The sequence below is a fragment of the Pectinophora gossypiella genome, chromosome 11 (genome assembly GCF_024362695.1).
Source record: "Pectinophora gossypiella chromosome 11, ilPecGoss1.1, whole genome shotgun sequence".
NCBI classification, from domain to species: Eukaryota; Metazoa; Arthropoda; class Insecta; order Lepidoptera; family Gelechiidae; genus Pectinophora; species Pectinophora gossypiella.
The window spans coordinates 15,818,942-15,839,674 of NC_065414.1; the positions used below are offsets into that span (position 1 = coordinate 15,818,942).

At 38.7% G+C, this 20,733-nt stretch overlaps 1 protein-coding gene across 3 annotated transcripts in view; it reads right to left on the reverse strand.

Annotated features, from left to right (window-relative positions):
* Positions 1–3,737: 3,737 nt before the first annotated feature.
* LOC126370867 (cytochrome P450 6k1-like) overlaps positions 3,738–20,733 on the reverse strand; it is a 183,198-nt gene continuing 166,202 nt past the window's right edge. The window contains exons 1-9 of one of the 3 annotated variants that reach the window (XM_050015976.1): positions 12,784–13,480; positions 10,783–10,989; positions 10,419–10,571; positions 9,743–9,927; positions 9,278–9,435; positions 7,774–7,892; positions 6,462–6,567; positions 5,431–5,679; positions 3,738–3,932 (exon numbers count right to left, since the gene is read on the reverse strand). In XM_050015976.1, coding sequence (XP_049871933.1) covers positions 3,763–3,932; positions 5,431–5,679; positions 6,462–6,567; positions 7,774–7,892; positions 9,278–9,435; positions 9,743–9,927; positions 10,419–10,571; positions 10,783–10,989; positions 12,784–12,942 — 1,506 coding nt within the window. In that variant the 5' untranslated portion in view covers positions 12,943–13,480 and the 3' untranslated portion in view covers positions 3,738–3,762. Of the gene's footprint in view, positions 3,933–5,430; positions 5,680–6,461; positions 6,568–7,773; positions 7,893–9,277; positions 9,436–9,742; positions 9,928–10,418; positions 10,572–10,782; positions 10,990–11,871; positions 11,945–12,783; positions 13,481–20,733 lie in introns of those variants that run through there. The other 2 variants (XM_050015977.1, XM_050015978.1) reach the window with 2 other exon arrangements.

Here is a 20,733-nt window from a genome sequence, read left to right on the forward strand (position 1 = left end):
ATCACACTTACTGTAAATAGCAAGACAGAATGATTCCAAGTACGCTTCTTTTTGCCAGTGATCGCATGTGAAGCCAGGGGATTACATTCGTGCATCGAAGCTCGTTTGCCCCGACTTCGGGAGCCCAAACTCGCATGATAGGAAAGTCAAACGAAACGTTCCACCAACATCTGTGAACTCGTCTTTTTGTTTGTTTGTGTTTAGCTTCGTGAGGACAATTTCGATGGCTTTCCTTGACTTTCGGGTATTTGTGGTTAAAAGAATGAACTTTGTTCTCAGGAAATTTGCTGTTGGAAGAAATCAAAAAGACTTCCAGTTAATTAAATTATAAGTAAAATGATACGTTGAGTACCCGTACCAGGGTTGATGAGGTTGGTAATCCACCTCATAACACACTAGATAGAAGAAGAGTAGGTACTACGTATAATATATATTTGTTACCTAGTATATTAGTTAAAGCTTGAAATGATCTTTGTTTTTTCGCCCACCACTAAAATAGCATGTTTGAAAGCGATAATAGATTTCCTTTTTTAAATAATATTCGTAGTAAAACCCTACATTTAAAATAAATCAATGTTTTTCGTCTATTCAAATTTCTCAGTTATTATAAATTCATCCTGAAGCCAAATCAATTGTTACAATTATAACGCAAATAAGAAATATTTACTTCTAAAAATCAGAAAACTAAATCTTCATTTATAAAGGAACCAATTTCGCCTATTTTTACCTTAATCTTTTCTACCATAATTCTTCGCACATTTCCCACCAAATAACGCTCAAATCCAGCACCTACTGGGGTATAAATTAGCCAGAGTGAGTCCGCACTATCCAGCGGTGGCTTAGCGCAGGTTATTAGGCCTGGAGGCGCCTCTGTCGCAGTAATCCTCCCAGACAGATCGCCGTCTTAATGCTGAGTAATGGTGCCACCAGACAAATCTATGGGATATCTCGCTTGTTTGTTTCGGTCATTCCCATCGGGTTGGCAATTGGCAGTTCCGGTAACTGTTGGGGGGAAAATTGCAGGCGTAAATTGTGATGGGTTTTGGAAAGCTGTGAATGTTGGATTTGGATGGGATTTGATGGAAAATACATTGCCTTAAGAGAGCCATGAACTACCAACAAACTATTGGGAGCGTAATGGAAAATGACTAGATTTATAAATTTTATAATAGTTTTTGAATTGAATTGAGATTTCCTTCTCTCCTGTTATAGATTCCTGTGTGCATTTGCAATCAACACATTAAAAAAATGAAATTATTTACCTTATCCCTTAACTTGGGGTTAGAGAAACTATCATTTCCAGGATTAACTCCTTTTATGCACATCAAATCAATATTCTATTTTCTTCTTTCTTTTTGAAATGATTAATAATCATTATCATCTCTTAAGTTGACAGTTAGATCGTCAGGCCACCTTACATTTATTATTGAGCCACCAAAGGCCACTAACTTGACTCCAGTAACTAAAGAAAGTAATACAAAAGATATACGTACATATAGAAAAGGCACCTCTAACGAGCCAGCTGAGTAGGTCGGTAACTAAGTAGTAACTGCTAGCTGGTAGCTGGTAGGTCAGTGGTACGTTGTAATGGGTACGGCCAGCTGGACTCATGCCAACACCGTATTCAATAACAAATTATTACTTGCCATTATTTAGAAGCACACAAATTGGGAATGCGAGAATACGGGAACACTGAACACTGTATTACTCGTTATTTTGGCTTCGGTATAATCGACTTCATGAGTTTATTTTGGCACTTGCTGACAATAGAAAATTGATTGGATTCTGCTTCCTTATCACTATACGCAATAGGAGTTTGGGAATTAATGACGTTTGGATAGAAATTATTTATTTCAATTATAGATATGCAAGGATTTCCATCATCATTATCATCTCGCGTCATCATCAGCATCTGGCGTTACCCGGTTTTCACGGGGTCTTACCTAACCTGATGATTTGACCATAAATATACTGTAATTTCAAGGACCTGTGAGCAAATGATGAATAAAGAAAAACTGTTTTATAACTTAATAGATAACTTCTGACTGTCATATAAATGTGCCTGTCTACTAAACTGGATGCCTAAAAATGGAAAATCATGAGATCTGTTCACTAAGTACCTAGTGGAGAAAATATTTTTAAAACTACTTACACATGTGGGAATAAAGTAACGTCTAAAATTTCCCGTTTGTGTTTTCCTCAAGTTTCACGGAATCCTTTTAAGGCTAGAATGAATAGGCTTTTTTGTGAGACGTAATCTATCCTGAATCGTATAGTCACTACTCGCCAGGGATGTGGGATCTAAACATTTATTTCACGCCCACGGACGGTTCCGAACGGCTTCAATTACAGAAATAATTGTACTACTTTGTATGTGTTGCCCGTTGCGAATATCTGTTCATTGGATTGAATTCGATTCACAAGGTTCAACATACCCGGAATTGGCCGGCTTATGGATGAGTGACCATTATGATTGCTAGCTTTAACTTTTTGGCTACTCTGTGTGTATAAAGCAGTCGGTGCTATGGGTTTTCAGTCAAAATCACTTTAGCAACGCGCAGTCCATAGGCAGCTATGAAAATAACATTCTGATACAAAGTATTCGATCTACTCGCATCGTGAATTCATGGATCTCATAAAAGTCTAGTGATATCCTTTAAATTATGCAAAATTTTGTTTTTACAAACAAGTTGGGATCGGAAGTTTAGGCACGAGAGAACGGCATGTAATCCTTTGCTTATGAAATTCAATGAGAACTCCTCTTAAAACATATACCAGCCCCATGCTTAAACCTTGCACTAAACGTACTCCAAAATTTGCAAACATTTCGGTAACCTGACTATTCATTGCCGCGTTGACAGGAACTTTCACACTTTCATTCGTAAGCTAACCTTCAATGAACTTGTACTTAAGAAACTATGTCGAGAACACGCCAGCAGACTAAGTATCTTGGTAAATTATGTAAAATGTTAAGTTTGCAAACTTCCCGAGGATTTCGGATGTTAGTTCGCGCACAACATTGTGATGTGCCCAAGAATGTTGCATTAAAGGTTTTGGGAAATATTTTCATGGCATTAATACTGATAAACTTTTCCTCAAGTTTTATAATGATATAAGTGAAAACTAGAAAGAGAGACTGCTCTTGCGTCCCTATTAAGAACAATGTGTTCTCAAATTACTATTTGAAAGAAAGACATCAAACATGCTTGCTATGAAACACAATATTCACTCTCTGTTCTGACTTTCTAAGACTTTATAATTATACTTAATAGAAATGCGAATGGTATTAATATCACTTTGTACTTACTAATAGATGTCGTTATTGATACTGAAGAGAGCAAAGACCCAGTAGTGGAACTTTTACAGACTGCTAATGTATGTTATGAATATAACATATTATATTACATTATACATTAAATCTGCATTAAACTCGGTATGTGTGCATAGTGCATCATGCGATTGTACCTCTGCTAGCATCAATTGGAAATGAAGTCTAGAGATTTATGTTATATTAAAATCTTTAGAATCTTCTCTCTTAGAATTATTCTTCATCAAAACGTGTAGAAACGAATTATTTGTTAAAGGTCTCTTAAATAGTGGTAAAAGATTCCTTGGGAATTTAAGTTGAAGAAATGGACGCTTCATTCAAAGTTTGTTCATTAGGTGGTCAAAATGTGTCAGGATCGAAGTAAGTAGGATTCCATGATCTCTGGCCACGTCAAAGGGAAATAGGGGTGATAACATATATGTATATATTAATCATTAGTGTCTGGGTACAAAATTGACGTGCAGAAGTTCAACCAGTAGGAAGGGCGCGTTCTTGTTGAACTCGATATCATTCGGCAGAGGCATGTTGGGTAACGGCTTGAGTTCGTAGTTGAGGATCACCGACGCCAAGCCAAACCTGACGGTCTGCTGGCCGAATCGCCGACCTGGAAATTATATGGGTATGGTCACTTATAAAGACTATAGAGAACCGGAGAGGAAATATGATTGGCCACCTAACATGACATGCTTCATTTATAACAAACACCATAGAAGGATAAATTGAAGGAAAGAAAGGAAGGGGTAGACCCAGGAGAACATTTATGAAACAAATAAAAGAGAAGGTGCAGGTCGTGTCGTATTAGGAGGTGAAGGATTTGGCGGGAGGAAAAGAGGAATGGCGATTACTCCACCGACAAAAGCGCAGCTCTTAAATAAAGAGAGAGAAGGTCACTTATAGAAGTATAGATATACTTTGGAACTCTATCGCATTAACTCATTTGATTAATTGGAACAGTCTAGCTGATGTTTGTATTGTATGGATGTGTAATGAAGGGTAAGTACAAGATTCAATTATACACCAATCTGTTAATCACCCCGGCTACAAAATGTTGAATAATACTAAAGCGATAGTGGTCCATATACCTTATACAATTTGAAGGCCAGAATGAACAGGCACTTTCTCGGCGAGCTCCATCTTAGGCCTCGTCAATGCCTTCGGCAAAGTCTGGGGCCAAGAGCAAACCCGTCAAAGGTAAAAAAAATACAAACTTATATTTAGACGTGACCGTACATAATCATTATTACAACTACAACAACAAGACCCAATACATAACAGTTATCAGATATTCATCATCACCAGCCCATTAACGTCCCCACTGCTGGGGCTCGGGCCTTCCCTATGGATGGATAGGGAGAACGGGCCTTAAACCACCACGCGGGCCCAGTGCGGATTGGTGGTTATTAACGACTGCTAATGCAGCCGGGACCAACGGCTTAACGTGCCTTCCGAAGCACGGAGGAGCTCGAGATGAAACCTTTTTTTTTTGTGGTCACCCATCCTATGACCGGCCTTTGCGAAAGTTGCTTAACTTCAACAATCGCAGACCGAGCGCGTTTACCGCTGCGCCACCGAGCTCCTCAAGAGCAAACCCGTCAAAGGTAAAAAAATACAAACTTATATTTAGACGTGACCGTACATAATCATTATTACAACAACAAGACCCAATACATAACAATTATCAATATTATGTATACTTAAATCAATGCTCGTAATCCGTATTGGTATCGGAATAGCGACAAATTGTTAGAAGACAAGTTTAAGCGTCCAAAGATAGATAATTAAGCTGGTGGATAAATAACTTGTACTTATTAAAAAAAGTCGAATTATTATCTGACAACGGAATAATAATTGAGATTCAATCTAGAGCAACAACCCGGCTTAAAAATGTTCAGCTATTAATACTTATCGCACGTTTATTGTTTTAATAAGACCGATGTCCCATGCTCCCAACGTTGTTCACTTTATTTAATTTGTCGATTTGCCTCAAATGGTATTCATTACTTCGCCGAACAAATAGGGAGAACATTTGCTGCAGCTGCTATGTGAGAGAGCCAGCCAGTAGCTCTCACACAGTAAACTTCTAGTGCAAAACAAAAACTTACCAATACAGTTCCTGGGTCCTTCTCCGAAAGGCGCGTATGTGAATGGTGTTAGATCACCCTTGGCCTCAGGAAGAAACCTCTCCGGCTTGAACAGCTGAGGTTCAGGGTAGTAATCAGGGTCCACCTGCATCCCCACAAAGTTGACGTAGACGGGGGTTCCCGCTGGGATGGTGAGGTTCTCGTCTATCTGGTACTCCTTCCGAGCTACGCGATCCAGCCAACCCATTGGTGGATATTTTCGAAGGGTTTCTGTGTGAAAAACGATTTTTTTTTTGATCAAAAGTTTAAAAATGTTCTCTCAGTCCCTTTACCTAACGTCGCACCCCGGACACTTCATACAAAAAACTTCGTTTTACACAGACATTATACATTGACGTTATCGTACACGCGTATCCGTGTGTGTGACGTCTGACGCCCATACGATTGAAGAATAAAGTGACACCGAAGAGGGGTGCGGTAAACCTAGCTCTGCCGCTGGCACGGATAGTTGCCGTTTTATACGTAGAACGAGTTGTTACATGAGCCACGTCAGGGGTCTCTGTCGATTCCATAATAACATTGACACCAGGAATGCGGGGCTTGGTCATCCATCTCACAGCCCACACTTGAGAAGTGCCATCACAATAGGATTAATTTAGACCCAGTGATTAGGTTTTGAAAGATTTGAGTAACAAAATTTTAAGGTCATTTGCGGCTAAATTATCTATTCTGATAACTATTACCGATTCTCTTCTTCTTATGGCATGTTATTCAAATTTTGACAGTCCAGTTTTGCCTCCAGCAGCGTCTGCGCAGATGCACAGTATCGAGGGTCAATAGACGCAGCAATAGAATGCTATCTACGTAGACAGACGTCTTACGGCTATTGGTCGAAGCCCTCTCTATAAAACGCGCCGCGGGCGGCGCAAAATAATTTGTAATGTACTTTACTTTTACTTTTTACTTCTTCCTAGTATTTTCAACAGCCGACTTTCCTACTGTATCTGTTTATTTCGAACCAAATGCTAAAAAAATATAATCATGTACTTTACCATCAATGACGCAGTTCAGGTACGTGGCGTCTGCCAGGGCATCCACAGTAAAATCTTCACCTCCTAGCCTTTCCTTGATGTCAACTATTTCACGATATAACTTCTCCTGTAAAATAAAATTACTTTGTTTCATATAACATATCAGCCTATTATATTATGTCCCACTGCTGAGCACAGGCCTCCTTTCAATTAACTGGGGGTTTCTCCATAACATAATGCGTGTCCAGTATAATAATGCTTCCAGGATTCTCGTGGCTTTCTAGATACTGTAGCGCGTCAGGGATATTTGCGTTTTGTTAATGGTTTTCACGTCATTATACGCAAACGAATTGTTTCCCTGATGATGTGAGATGTAGCCCCCATGGCATCCTGAAGGCATTACCAGATAAGCCAGATTGCCCTATTCGGAGGCATTAGAGTGCGATCCACGAGGACTTTTAAATTGTCCTTTGTTCGCTTCTACGTTTCTGTATGTAGTGTATGTGATTTGACTGTTTATGGACATTGCCTGAAATAAATGGCTTTAATTTTACTTATTTTATTATATTATTATTGGTAATTGAAACAAAGTGTGTGAACGTCACTCTGTTTTAACTGTCCCCTCCTCCTCATATACCAGTTGTTATGCCTAGGCATAAGATTAATTCTTACAATGGCCTCAAGACCTTTACTCAACCGAAATTGGAGCTGTGTGAGGTGTGTGAGGTCATACACTCCGTTTAACTGTTAAAGCGCACACGGGACACGCCGTACAGAAATCTCATTCTTACCGTGTGCCGCCTAACGCGTAAGTGGAAGCGAGACAGAGTCCGTGCGCTCTCCCCCTTACTCCTTAGCGGCTTACGGTTATTTAGGACTAGTAGAACCCAATAGGGGTAAGAAGATCGGGACCCGATACGAATTGGTGCGAGATGGAGAGATACCTTTCTATACGTAGTGGAGGAGCTCGGTGGTGCAGCGGTAAACGCACTCGGTCTGCGATTGTTGAAGTTAAGCAACTTTCGCAAAGGCCGGTCATAGGATGGGTGACCACAAAAAAAAAAAGTTTTCATCTCGAGCTCCTCCGTGATTCGGAAGGCACGTTAAACCGGTGGTCCCGGCTGCATTAGCAGTCGTTAATAACCATCAATCCGCACTGGGCCCGCGTGATGGTTTAAGGCCCGATCTCTCTATCCATCTATAGGGAAGGCCCGTGCCCCAGCAGTGGGGACGTTAATGGGCTGATGATGATGATGGTGACGTAGTCTTACTGGTCACTGTTCTACAGTATCTCCTCTATTATTATTTGCTCCAAAACTGTAACAATGCTTACCTGTACTTCAGTATTATAAGCTAGTTCATATATTGCCACTGCCAGAGTGTTGGATGACGTTTCAAACGCTCCCTGAACGAATATAGTTGCTTGTGCTATAAGTAGTTCTTCCGACATAACTACAACAAGAGACAGGTTTTTAGTTTTAGATTGGTGTTAAGTATATTTTAGCCATGAACACGGTCGCTTTATTTCTGGGGGGTTAAAGGTCACATTGAAACAATCCTAGCTCAGAAAGCAATATTGGTTTTGACATAATGGTTGGCATTACGCAATTACAAATGTGAAATTGCAATATTACTTTTTAGGTTAAATTCAAATTCAGATTCACATTCAGTCTCAGACTCAGACTCAGGTTCAGGCTCAGACTCAGACTCAGGCTCAAACTCAGATTCAAATTCAAAAATATCTTTATGCAATATGCAACATAGTTACATTTTAATTCGTAATTTTTTACATAACGAACGGACGTCTCTTGCGCCTGCTACTGCAGCTTCTTACAACCTGTATAGCTAAAAAAAAAACAAACATTAATTGCTTCAATGTGGCGTTTTTATCCCCAAGTCACCAATTTTATTTATATTTTGATATAGCATATTATGGATTTGCCTTAGACGTCATTGAACACGGCATAAGATAAAATAATGATAAACCACACGATGACTGCACTATGATAATGTTGGTGTTGATACAGTAACCTCTGATCCATGTTATTATGTATGTAGTAACTCGGCATGGGATAGGTTATCGCAATAAATAACGATTAAAACTTGTGACATAAATACCAAAATCTTCCATATACTGCATATGAATAACATAAGCAGCATATCGCTAAATATATATAGCCAATGACATGTAGCTTACCAATAAAGATTTGTATTTGTATATACGTCCCACTGCTGGGCACGGGAGGCTTGTGCCAATCAACCGAAGGGGGTATGGAGTATAATACATCACATCACTAATTTAAGAGCCATGCTCTTGTCAGTGTTGCATCCTCCATTCTTGTCTATCAAAGGCCAATTCCTTATCTTCCTTATAAAACACAAAGTTCACTTTCTCTTTAATCTGTTCCATGTAAGCTCTTCTAGATCTTCCCCTTCCTGTCTTTCCTTGTAGCTTTCCTTCTATGATGTTTTTAATAAATTCGTTGAGTCTTATTAAGTGTCCAATTATCTTGCCTCTTCTGTCCTCAATAAGTCCGAATATTGGCTCTTATCCCCTACTCTTACTAACACTTCCTCCTTAGTAACTCTTTTAGTCCAACTTATTCTTTCCATTCTCCTCCAACACCACATTTCAAAGACCTCGAGTCTTTCTCTGTCTTTCTGTGTCAGTGTCGACGTTTCACATCGCAGGAGCATACATACTCCTTAATATTATAAATGCAAAATTAACTCTTTCACTATTTTTTGACGTGACTTATTGTAGATTTGCCGCATATACCTCAATATTATACCAAATATTTTATTTTTGTCTGTCATACGCAATAATAACAACTTACAATCACTTTCCTTGGCTGCATTTTGCTTCATCTTAAGCAACGTGTCCAGTAGATCTTTGATCTCTTCGACGGGCTTGTCGTACCCGCCACGTTCCTTCACTACAGCTCTGAATATCTTCGTGAAGTAATCCGTCGCTGATTTGGGAAAGAATGAGAATCTGGAAATAAACAAAATTATTAGGATAGTGTCCAGAAGTTTTAGAAAACATAGCAACAAGGACAAACTATTTAATAGCTGGTGGAACTAAAATACAAGCACGTATATTTTTATCTTTAATAAAAATAAGTTTTAATTACTTATTTATTAGAAATAGAACGCTCACTTAGACGTCATAGAAAAGTGTGATTAAAAAGTGAAGATTTTCTTGATTCAATTTAGTAATTATGGCAATTGGTGAATGAAAATATTTTTAATTTTAGCGATATATAATTTATAGTTGACCAAACACACTATTAATATTTTACCTAAAGATATCGGCCAACTCTGGGAAAAACATGATAGAGACGAAGTTGAGTCCGCGGATGAAGCTGTAGGTCTGGAAACTCTTAGTGACACTCCTCATGGGATCCTTGCCTGTGAGCGTCGCGTTACATTTCACGCCGAATGCCGCTGTGCCTATTATGTCGGTCGAGAAGTCAGCAAACATGGTCTGAAAGAATACTGTATAAATAAAAGGGATATCCGCGAAGTAATGATTGATTTTTTGTCTAGGTCCCTATTAAAGTTATAAGAAGCTGCAGTAGTTTTAGGCGGATGAGATGACAAAATGAATATTTATGTAAGAATTGGCGATTTAAAGTTACCCACCAAATAGAGATATTTTTGACTTTTTTGTATAGACAAACTACAAACCGAACCAGTTTCAACTGGATCCTTTGTTTAAAAAAGAAACTAACATGACGTCAGGTACCTAATGAGATCAGCCATTTGTTAATGAACTTGCAGTTAGTTTCGATACTTGTCCAAAAATGGACATTGTACCGTATAGTGACAGGTGATCAGCAATTTTTATTTATCCCCTTTGGAAAAAACATACGCTAATTGCCCATGAACACATTGCTTCTGGCAACTTCCACGACAAGCACCAGATCTGTTGAGATTTTACAAGTTTTTTTAGTAAATACGCAAAAACTCACTTACCCTTATATCAATTAACTTATTTTTACTACTTTCTATTTGTATCCTTTGCACCAATTCTTTAGATTTCTGCGCGATGAGATTTTGTATGTGCTTTATCTTTGCTGTCGTGAACACTGGGGTGAGATGTCTGCGCACGCGGCTCCAAGTAGGGTCCTAGAAATATATTTAATTCTGCTGATTTATTGCAAAGGGGGCACCTAACAAGCTTTCTAATTGATCAAGTAACTTGAAAAAGTTGAAAGCAGTGTCCTGCGGTAAATCCAAACATATGGCGATGTATAAGAGCATTCACGTAGAAACCGATAAAACTGCTCGCTCGCTCCTTGCCAATGCGACAAACGGACTTCTTGGATGATAGACTTACATTAACAGAGAAAATATTAAGGCATCCAATAGGATCACTCTTGCCGGAATTGAGGAATCTGTCGCGAAAGACGTCGGCGTCCTTGACGAGCACTCGTCTGCCGATCTCTGGGTCGTTGACTATCAGCGCCGGTCGCCAGAACAACCAGATTCCGACGTATGGCGTCTTGTGCTTGTACTTGTTGTAGACAGCTATCATCCATTTAGACTGAAATAGAGAAGATTTTTACAACATTTGTGAACTGAATTGTCTAAATATTACCCACTGAAGTCCATTAATTCGCAGACAACGCCCTTAACTAAACTTTGCGCCCAACTAGGCACCCTCAGGCCAGTAGTCTTAAATTCTTCTACTGCGTGAGAGCCCTCACTGCTCCCCAATTGTCCGGCCAAGTTGTTAACTGTTTAAAGACTCTTAGTTCTGACTTTGGCCAGCTTTAGAGAGACAAACACAATAGGATAGCATCTAACTGATAAAATCAGTCACTTTTAAAACTAGGAAAACCTCTTTTACGTCATAAATGGCTATTACGTCATAGATTTTTTTGATAAATTATCGAACATTGTTGCGTTTATCTATATTGATTGATATTCGTAAAAAGATGAAGCTATCTCGTCACCTTCATTTATATGGATACAGACGTTTCCAATCTCGTTATTTTAATATAACATCATTATCCAAAAATAAATACAAATTGGGTTGATAGGTATAACTTCCAACTTCTATTTCATAAATAGATCATTGGTGTTTATGTAATCAGTGGTGCTAATTCCTGCCGACGCTATCAAATTTTATTTTAAGTTATACCTGTCATTTAGCAGAAATCTAAAACAACCGTCTAAAAATTTTACATCGGTCAATAACCCGACAGAGTTAAGTAGACAGCACGTCAAACGGATTACATACCAGCGAGATGCCTATTTTATTCGCCCGGGTTATTCATTCGTTATAAAATTAACTTGTTGACAATCATCCGTCCCTTTCCTTTTCGATGGAAAAGAAAATGACGGATATAAATTAAAAGAAAATTAGGCGGTGTCTGCAGGAATCGGGGCCATTATGTATCTATATTTAACGAGTCATATTCACCTTGATTGTATCATTTGATTGTACAGCCAAGGGCGAAAAACTTGTCTCTATTATCTGCAGTGACATATAGAAACTAGGTATATAATTAAAATAAATAACTGGTTATTACAGTGGTTTTTCATAGCTGGCGAGGGGTGGGGTGTATGTTGTAAACCTCTGCCATGCCATGCTATATTACTTTGCTGTTATGTTTTTTTATTTATAATCTATGTAAGTATCATCAGTAGTATCATCTGGTGTATAGTATGTTCTGTAATGGAAGTTTGTAAATGTGGCGTCCAATATGGAAATAAATATTTTCTTTATTTCTTTCTTTCTTTCTTTATAAATAAATGTAAGGGTCCTACGTTTCAGTCCGGGCACTCCATACAAAAATCTCACTCTTACCGTGTTCTGTTTTAACCGGGGCATAGAATAAGGAATAATACTACATGTAGAACGGACACTCTCCGCTCCCTACGCGACTGAGCTAGGTTTACCTCACCCCCGTCGGTCTTACTTTAGGCTTTCATCGTATCGGCGTCAGACGTCACACACACAGATACGTGTGTACTATAACTTAATGTGTTCTAGTGTCTGTGTAAAACGAGGTGTTTGGTATGAAGTGTCCGGGGTATGCCCAGGGGTCTGTTTCATAAAACTTACAATTGTAAATTACAACGACAATTTGGTGTTCATTACGTAGCTAATATGAAACTGCAAAATATTTGTGATCACACAATACGCAATGTACATCAAATCGTCATTATAATTTACAATTGTAAGTTTTATGAAACAGACCCCTGGGCATACCCCGGACACTTCATACCAAACACCTAGGTAAGCCAAATCTACTCTAGACCACATAGTCCTTTACCATCAGGTGAAATTGTGGTGAAACGGGAGATTACATAATTAAAAAAAAATCCTTACCGTGTTGATCTTGGTCAAATGAGTCAGACTGCCGAATATAGGGTGAGGGGGTTCGTGGGGTACACCACGCTTTCCCCAGAAGGACCGGACCTTCAACCATCTCAGGTACAACCAGGTGACTGTACACGTCAAAATCACTCCAAGCAGAGTAAACAGCATAGCAACCAATATTTTTGATTTATTCACGACGCAATTTAATTATCCAAGCAATCAGTTATTCGACATTACCACAGACACCGGTTATCGCGACCACTATGCAATAATGTACTTAAGTTGGAAGATAACTGCTTCTTTATATACAAATATTGGGAAAACTACTGAGCTAAGTGTGAGTCGGATTTGGAGAGCAATGGTTCTGTTTTCAAGGTAATAAAACCTCGGTAAACATTAGTGACATAATCGTACTTATTTATAAAGGTAAATGTACGAAAAATGATTTTTTTTAAATAATATAGGCTCCCGTTTGACCACAATCTTATTTTTTTTATTTATTTATTTCACTCACAACAACTATCTTTACAGGATAACCTAATGCGACAGAGTTGGGGACTTATTTATACATATTTAAAATTAATCAATAATTATTTTTAACTAGCACAATATACGATTTCCTTAATTAAGTATAACAGATCACACTCATTGCTATTTTTGCGAATTCACTCTTGGAACACGAAAACAGATCCACTCTCTCGGCTATCTCGTTTACTGTGCGCAAGGTTCGAACAAATGGGTCTTTTGACAGAAGGTTGGTGCGGGCCGTCGGTACTGCCAATAGGCGCGGGCGCCGTCGCCTCCATTATTATATACCTGTCTGGTACGCATAGCAATCTCACCTGATGGTAAATGACGATATGGTCTAGGGTGGATCACACTTACCTAGCAAATGCCTATTCACTCTATCCTTGAAGGCTCTCAGAATATAAAACGAAATAATAACACAATAAGAACTTATTTATAACAATTTAAAACTACAATATGTATGACATAATAATTTTGGGTTCCTGACTTATATTTTGAAAATATTTTAATTTATTCATTTACTTATCAGAAATCACACAAAAACCTTACTTTGAAATACTTTCAAATTGTTTTTTTTTTAATGTATGTACCTACTAAACTTATCCTTCAGTGTTCTAATAGCTTAGTACCGTGGTCTTGAAAAGGTACCCACTCCACGGAACTCCGTAGATAAACTACACACAATGACAATCATAATGACATGGGCCTTATATACAATCAACATTATGTCTAGACATTTATTAGACATAAAGGTAATATAAGCCTGTCTACTTGTAATTGTTTATTTTATGGTATGATTAGGGTATGATACTCCAATATATTACGGGACAGCCCTGCGCTTTGTATGACATTCATTCATTTTCATTCTACGCAATATCTAAAAAGAAGCACAACCTGGACGCTTCACACAAAAAACCTCATTTTACACAGACACTACACATTGACGTTATCGTACACGCGCATCTGTGCGTGTGACTTAATAGTGCTAAGTGTAAGATGATCCGTGCTTCGGAAGGCACGTTAATCCGTTGGTCCCGGTTACTATTTTACTGATGTAAGTGAGTAATCGTTACATGAGCCATGTCAGGGGCCTTTGGCGGCTCAGTAATAACCCTGGCACCAGAGTTGATGAGGTTGGTATTCTACCTCACGACCCACACGATAAGAAGAATAGTGCTGCCTACTACGGTCACGAGTACTAATATGTATACACTTTGAAACCATGTCACATTAACTTTTTTGTCAAATTAAACCGTAAGTCTCAACAAAATGTCAAATGTGATAGTGCGACAGAGTTCTAAAACGGGTACATGATATTGCTCACGATTGTACAATACCTAATTTAACCGGCATGACTTACTTAGAAAGGTTCTACTACTTACGCAAACAGGTTTTATTTTATAATTATCAGTCAATATCACAAATAAAAAAATATGGACGGGTCTTATAAACCTATAAGACCCGTCAGTATTAAAGTATTAAGTAGGCACTACACTTCGCTTAAAAAAAAACACTTAATAAATTGCATTCACATTATTTTTACATTAAGCACTTAGCCTAGGTTCAATTTTATTGGCAACACTGACGCGTAAATGTCAAGACGCGTATCTTAGTTTTAATTTCGTATTTTTATTATAATCATAGTTTTTAGTCGACTAATTTACTTGTATTTGTGTTAATTTTAGTATATAAAGTGTGTAAAATAGAAATTTGTGTATTTGAAGTGGAAATACTGGTGTAAATTCAAATCAGCTGATTGTCGTACGGAGACCAACGGACACCGACGTTACAAATTCGAAAATACGGACTAAAACCTGGGGAGTATTGCTTTGTTCCATATTATTACATTAGCTAGCGATAAATATTATTGCTATAACATAATAGTACACAGATCACACCAGAGATTAAAGTCCAACCTCACACCCGGCGCCGTTGTAGTCTCGCTTTGTTTTGACGTTAAGTAGAAACATAGTTGACGACAAAAAAACGGAAACACACAATGTTTTTCTATTTATTTACACACTTACAATAACATTATATTGTTGGCATTATATTGTATATTGTAGCAGTGTAAAACATAACTTTTTACTCCACAAATTAGACATAAATAACGTACACAAAGTATTTTGTTATGTAGGTACTTATTGCAGATTGCTAAGTAAAATATTATTAACAATATTATAGGTATTTTCTATTTTTCTTGGAATAGTTACTGCTGCCTTTCCTTTATTATTTCAGATTCTGTCTAGTATGGCTCCCTGCAGCAAAAAGGACCTAGAACAAAAACTGAAGCAAGCCCTTCTTGAACTACAGGCGTCTCAAGAAGAATGCAAGAAGCTTCTAGAAGAACATGAAGAGAGTGAGGCAGAAGTAATTAATGTAAATAATAGAATACTGTCTTTAAAGAACGAGCTCACCGAGTTAGATGGTCGGTATAAGGACTTGCAACACCAACGGGACTACTTACAATCCGTGATCAACTCACAGGATGAATGTCGAAACAACCATGAGGCTGCTCTAAATCGTATCAGAGAACTAGAGCAACAGGTTGCTATAGCCTACAATACAATAAAAGCTCATGAAGACCAACATTCCATCAACGAGTCACAACAAACTATGGCGTTATACAATGAGTTAGTCCGTGGAGAAAATTGCCAAAATAATGAGTCCATGACCATAGATCTCACCTCAATGAGTGATAAATATAGTGATGATGATGAAGGTTGTGAAGAAACACATAAATTGAGACAAGAAAATTGTGAGCTCCAACGCCAATTAGCACGTTTACAGCAATTATATGGGAATGCACAGAAGGAAATCACTGAACACATCAAGGCAACAGAGTCCCTGGTTATTAATACGGAACGGCTTGAGTCTCTGGTGCACGACCGAAACCTGGAGCTGGAAACACTCCGCGCCAAAACAAGCAGCGAGTCTAGCGAGGATTTGCAGCGCGGGGGGTTGGTCGTAATTTCTGGAGCCTCACCGTCCACTAGCGCCGCATGTACCACGCTGCGCGAGACCGCTCCGCGAGGTACCGCGCCCCGTAGGGCTGCGAGACGCAGAGCCGCGCCGCCCAGTGCTGCGTCGCCTATTGCTGCGCCGGCCAGGGCTGCATCGCGTAGGGCTGCGACACGCAGAGCCGCACCGCCCATCGCCGCGTCGCCTATTGCTGCGCCGGCCAGGACTGCATCGCGTAGGGCTGCGACACGCAGAGCCGCGCCGCCCAGTGCCGCGTCGCCTAGTGCTGCGCCGGCAAGGGCCACATCGCGTAGGGTTGCGACACGCAGAGCCGCGCCGCCTATTGCCGCGTTGCCTAGTGCTGCGCCGGCAAGGGTCACACCGCGAAGAGCTGCGAAACGCGGTGCCGTGCTCCCCGACGGTGCGCCGCTGTCCGCAGTGATGTGCGACACCGCACCGCCCAACAACGAGCCGCCGTGTGCCGCGCTGCCAAGTGTCGCGCCGGCCGGTGATGTGCCGCCGGGAGCCGAGCCGCGGAGGGTCAGAGTCCGCGGAGCCTCGAGGCGCGGGGCGTCAGCGGCAGTGCCGCCGTCCACGGCGCAAGCGCCTGCGGCGCCCCCGCCCGCTGCGCCGCCAGGTGGGGCGCTGCGAGGGCCCGGAAAGGTCGCGACCCCATTGCCGGACAACGTCGCGCCCCAGAAAGACTTTGTCCCGCGTCTAACGAAAAAGACTGTTGTGTTCTCGGACGATATAGGCATAGGTTTAGGACCACTTTTAAAAAACTCTTTTGATCATGACATTATTAATGTGTGCATGCCTGGCGCGTCATATTCACAAATCATCACAAAACTATTCCAGTGTAAATATGATGCGAACACTACCGTTATTCTTTTAGTAGGCAATAGTACAGGGCTCACAAAACAGCAGTTAACTAAGTATCATAGGTCGCTAATGACTGTTGAGTGTGGAAACTTAATTATTTGTTCGTTTCCATACTCAAATTCATTAGCTAGTGAGGAAAATAATTATATATTTTCTCTCAACCAACACCTTTACAACAGAACCTGTCATCACAGTAATATTATTTATTTAGATTTGAATAAGTTTATTCAAAATTGTTTAATAACGACAGATAGAATATATCTATCTAAGTACTTTAAAAAAATTATATGTTCAGTACTAGTTTTTTATATTACAGACATTTCTGCCAGACCAGGCAGTAAACTTATTGACTGTACTGTCTTCTACAGTACAAAACCTTTTATTGACGGTAGTCAGCCATGTACCACGAATGGTACTTCATCTTTAAACTAGACAATAAGACAAAAGAGAAGCTTGGAATATTAAAACTAGTTCACCAAAATATTCAAGGCTTCTCTGGCAAAGAATTGGACATAGAATTATTTTTAGAGACATTTTTTATTGACATTTTATGTATTACTGAGCATTGGTTTAAGGATTATGAATTGTTATTCGGTTTTGAAAATTATCATTTGGCTAGCGCTTTCTGTCGAAAGATCAAAATACGTGGTGGCTCCCTTATTTTTATCAGAAATAGTTTAAAATATAAAGAACGCAAAGATATTACTGGACTTTCGATAGAGGGCACTATGGAGATTTCATGTATAGAAACAGAGAAACATATTGTTGTGGCCGTATACAGACCCCCATACAGTGCTAACTTCACAGTTTTTGAATCAGTGATGGAAAATGTACTGAAGGTCATATCCAAAAGTAATAAATCTATTATAGTGTGTGGAGATTTTAACGTTGATTTATATGAAGTAGATTCAATTACAACTAGATTTCTAAGTTTGTTTACATCTTTTAACCTTGTTAATATATTTATGGAGCCAACTAGAATTACAGAAACAACTGCCTCATGTTTAGATAACATTTTTTGCAATTGTGATTTCCAAGATAACAGTATCCTTAACTGTTTTAAGTCTGATCACAGTGGGCAGTTGGTTAGTTTTCCAGTACTTAAAAATGTGCAAAAAATTAAATTTAGTACTCGACCCATCACTGATAATCGGATAGAGAAATATCGAAATAGTCTTATTAGTAACTTACCTTGTCCAAACTTTGATACAGACAATCCTGACGATTTTTACAGGGATTTCTTCACTATTATCCATAAAGAATTTGAAAATAATTTTCCTCAAAAGGTAGTTACCAACAGTCAATCATTCAAGTTCAGTGACTGGGCTACCGTAGGCATTCGCAAAAGTAGAAATACTCTTTATTCTTTATATGAGGAAAAAACGTATACACACGCTGATAGTTTCAAAAGCTACGTCAAAAATTATTCTAAAATATTTCGAAGAGTGTGTTATACAGCCAAACAGATGCATATTAGTAGTAAAATAAAGACCGCGGATAATAAAATAAAGGCAGTTTGGCAAGTAATAAATAGTGAAACAAAGGCTTCTAAACCGCGTGAATTAGAATACAATATAGAATCGGGCACTGGGTTAGTAAAACAAGATAAAGATGTAGCTGAAGTTTTTGATAAATTCTTCACGAACATCCCTGTAAAAACTACAGAATCTCTCAGGTCCTCTCCTGTTCAAGCTGATATACTATTAAAAAGTAATGTTACTGCTTGCACTGAATTATTTGATTTTAAACGCGTTGATCCGAGTAGTATTGTTAAAGTATTCAAACAGCTGAAACTTAAAACCTCGAAAGATTTATGGGGATTGTCTGTCAAATTGATGAGCTCTGTTATTGATATCTTAGCACCATATCTAGCTTACATCTTTAATATGAGTGTTGAAAATGGCACTTTTCCAAATTTAATGAAAATCAGTAAAGTTATACCTCTTTTTAAATCGGGCACAAAATCAGACCCCACGAATTATAGACCGGTTTCTATTCTACCAGTACTTAGTAAAATTTTCGAGAAAATTATTCTCGACCAACTGCTATGTCATTTTAATTTAAATAACTTACTCCACAGCCAGCAGTTTGGTTTTACTAAGGGTCGGTCTACAACAGACGCGAGTGTGACATTTGTTCGACACATTTTCGATGCTTGGGAGAAGTCGCAGAATGCCGTAGGAGTATTCTGTGACTTGTCTAAGGCGTTCGACTGCGTGGATCACGAGACCTTGCTTTTGAAATTGAGGCACTATGGACTAAATAATGGAGCTCTCAGTTTGTTAAATTCATATCTAGGTGGTAGGATACAAAAGGTACAAATCAATAGTACAACTTCTTCGGGCTCTCATGTTCAAATGGGAGTTCCTCAAGGATCCATTTTGGGTCCGTTTCTTTTTTTAGTGTACATAAATGATTTACCTTATGTAGTACAGAACCAAGCTGACATTGTGCTGTTCGCGGATGACACTTCTCTTATATTTAAAATCGACAGAAAGTTAGACGAATTTGACGAAGCAAACAGCGCTGTGTCGCAGGTTCTAAGTTGGTTTACAGTAAATAACCTAGTTCTAAATGCTAAGAAAACGAAGTGTATTAAATTTGTTCTACCAAACGTAAAGAAAGTAAATAATAACATTAAAATTAACGACGAGAAACTAGATTTTGTTGAACACACAGTTTTCTTAGGAATTACTGTAGATTCAAAACTTCAATGGGGCCCACATATTGTATCACTAGCGGGCAAGCTAAGTTCAGCAGCATATGCCGTCAGAAGGATCCGACAACTCACAGATGTACCCACTGCTAGACTTGTCTACTTCAGCTACTTCCACAGCATAATGTCTTACGGTATTTTGCTGTGGGGTCGAGCCGCTGATGTAGAAACTATTTTCATCATTCAAAAAAGAGCAGTTCGCGCTATTTATAAGCTGCGTTGTCGGGACTCTTTGAGGGAGCTGTTTAAAGAAATAAATATACTGACGGTCGCAAGTCAATATATATATGAAAACATTATGTATGTACGTAAAAACTTATCTCTCCTTCCGAGAAACTGTGAAAGGCATACTTACAATACAAGAAATAAACATAAAATTGCTATTCAAAATTCTAGATTAAGTAAATTAAATTCATCTTTTTTGGGGTTATGTATACGTTTTTACAATAAAATACCAGATAATATTTTAAATTTGTCAGAAAATAAATTTAAAGCTCACGTGAAGCTTACTTTATGTAAAAAAGCTTATTATAAGATTAATGACTACCTAAATGATAAAAATGTCTGGTATTGAATGTGTTCCTCTAGTTATTAAATAACTTGTAATGTATATCCTCATTGGTTTTTAAAAGATGTGTTGCTGTTGCAGTTTCTTGTCATTTCTTCTCCTCAGCCATAACACCTTGCGAAATGACGTAAATTCAAAAATGTTACATTGACCTTCAACAAGTTTATCCATGATAATTACGTTGAATAAATGATTCTGATTCTGATTCTGATTCTGATTCTGATTGCAAATCATCACCATAATAATTTGAAAAAAAAAAAAAACTAAGAAAAAGAAAGTAGGCAAAGGCGCGCGCGGGCGTGCT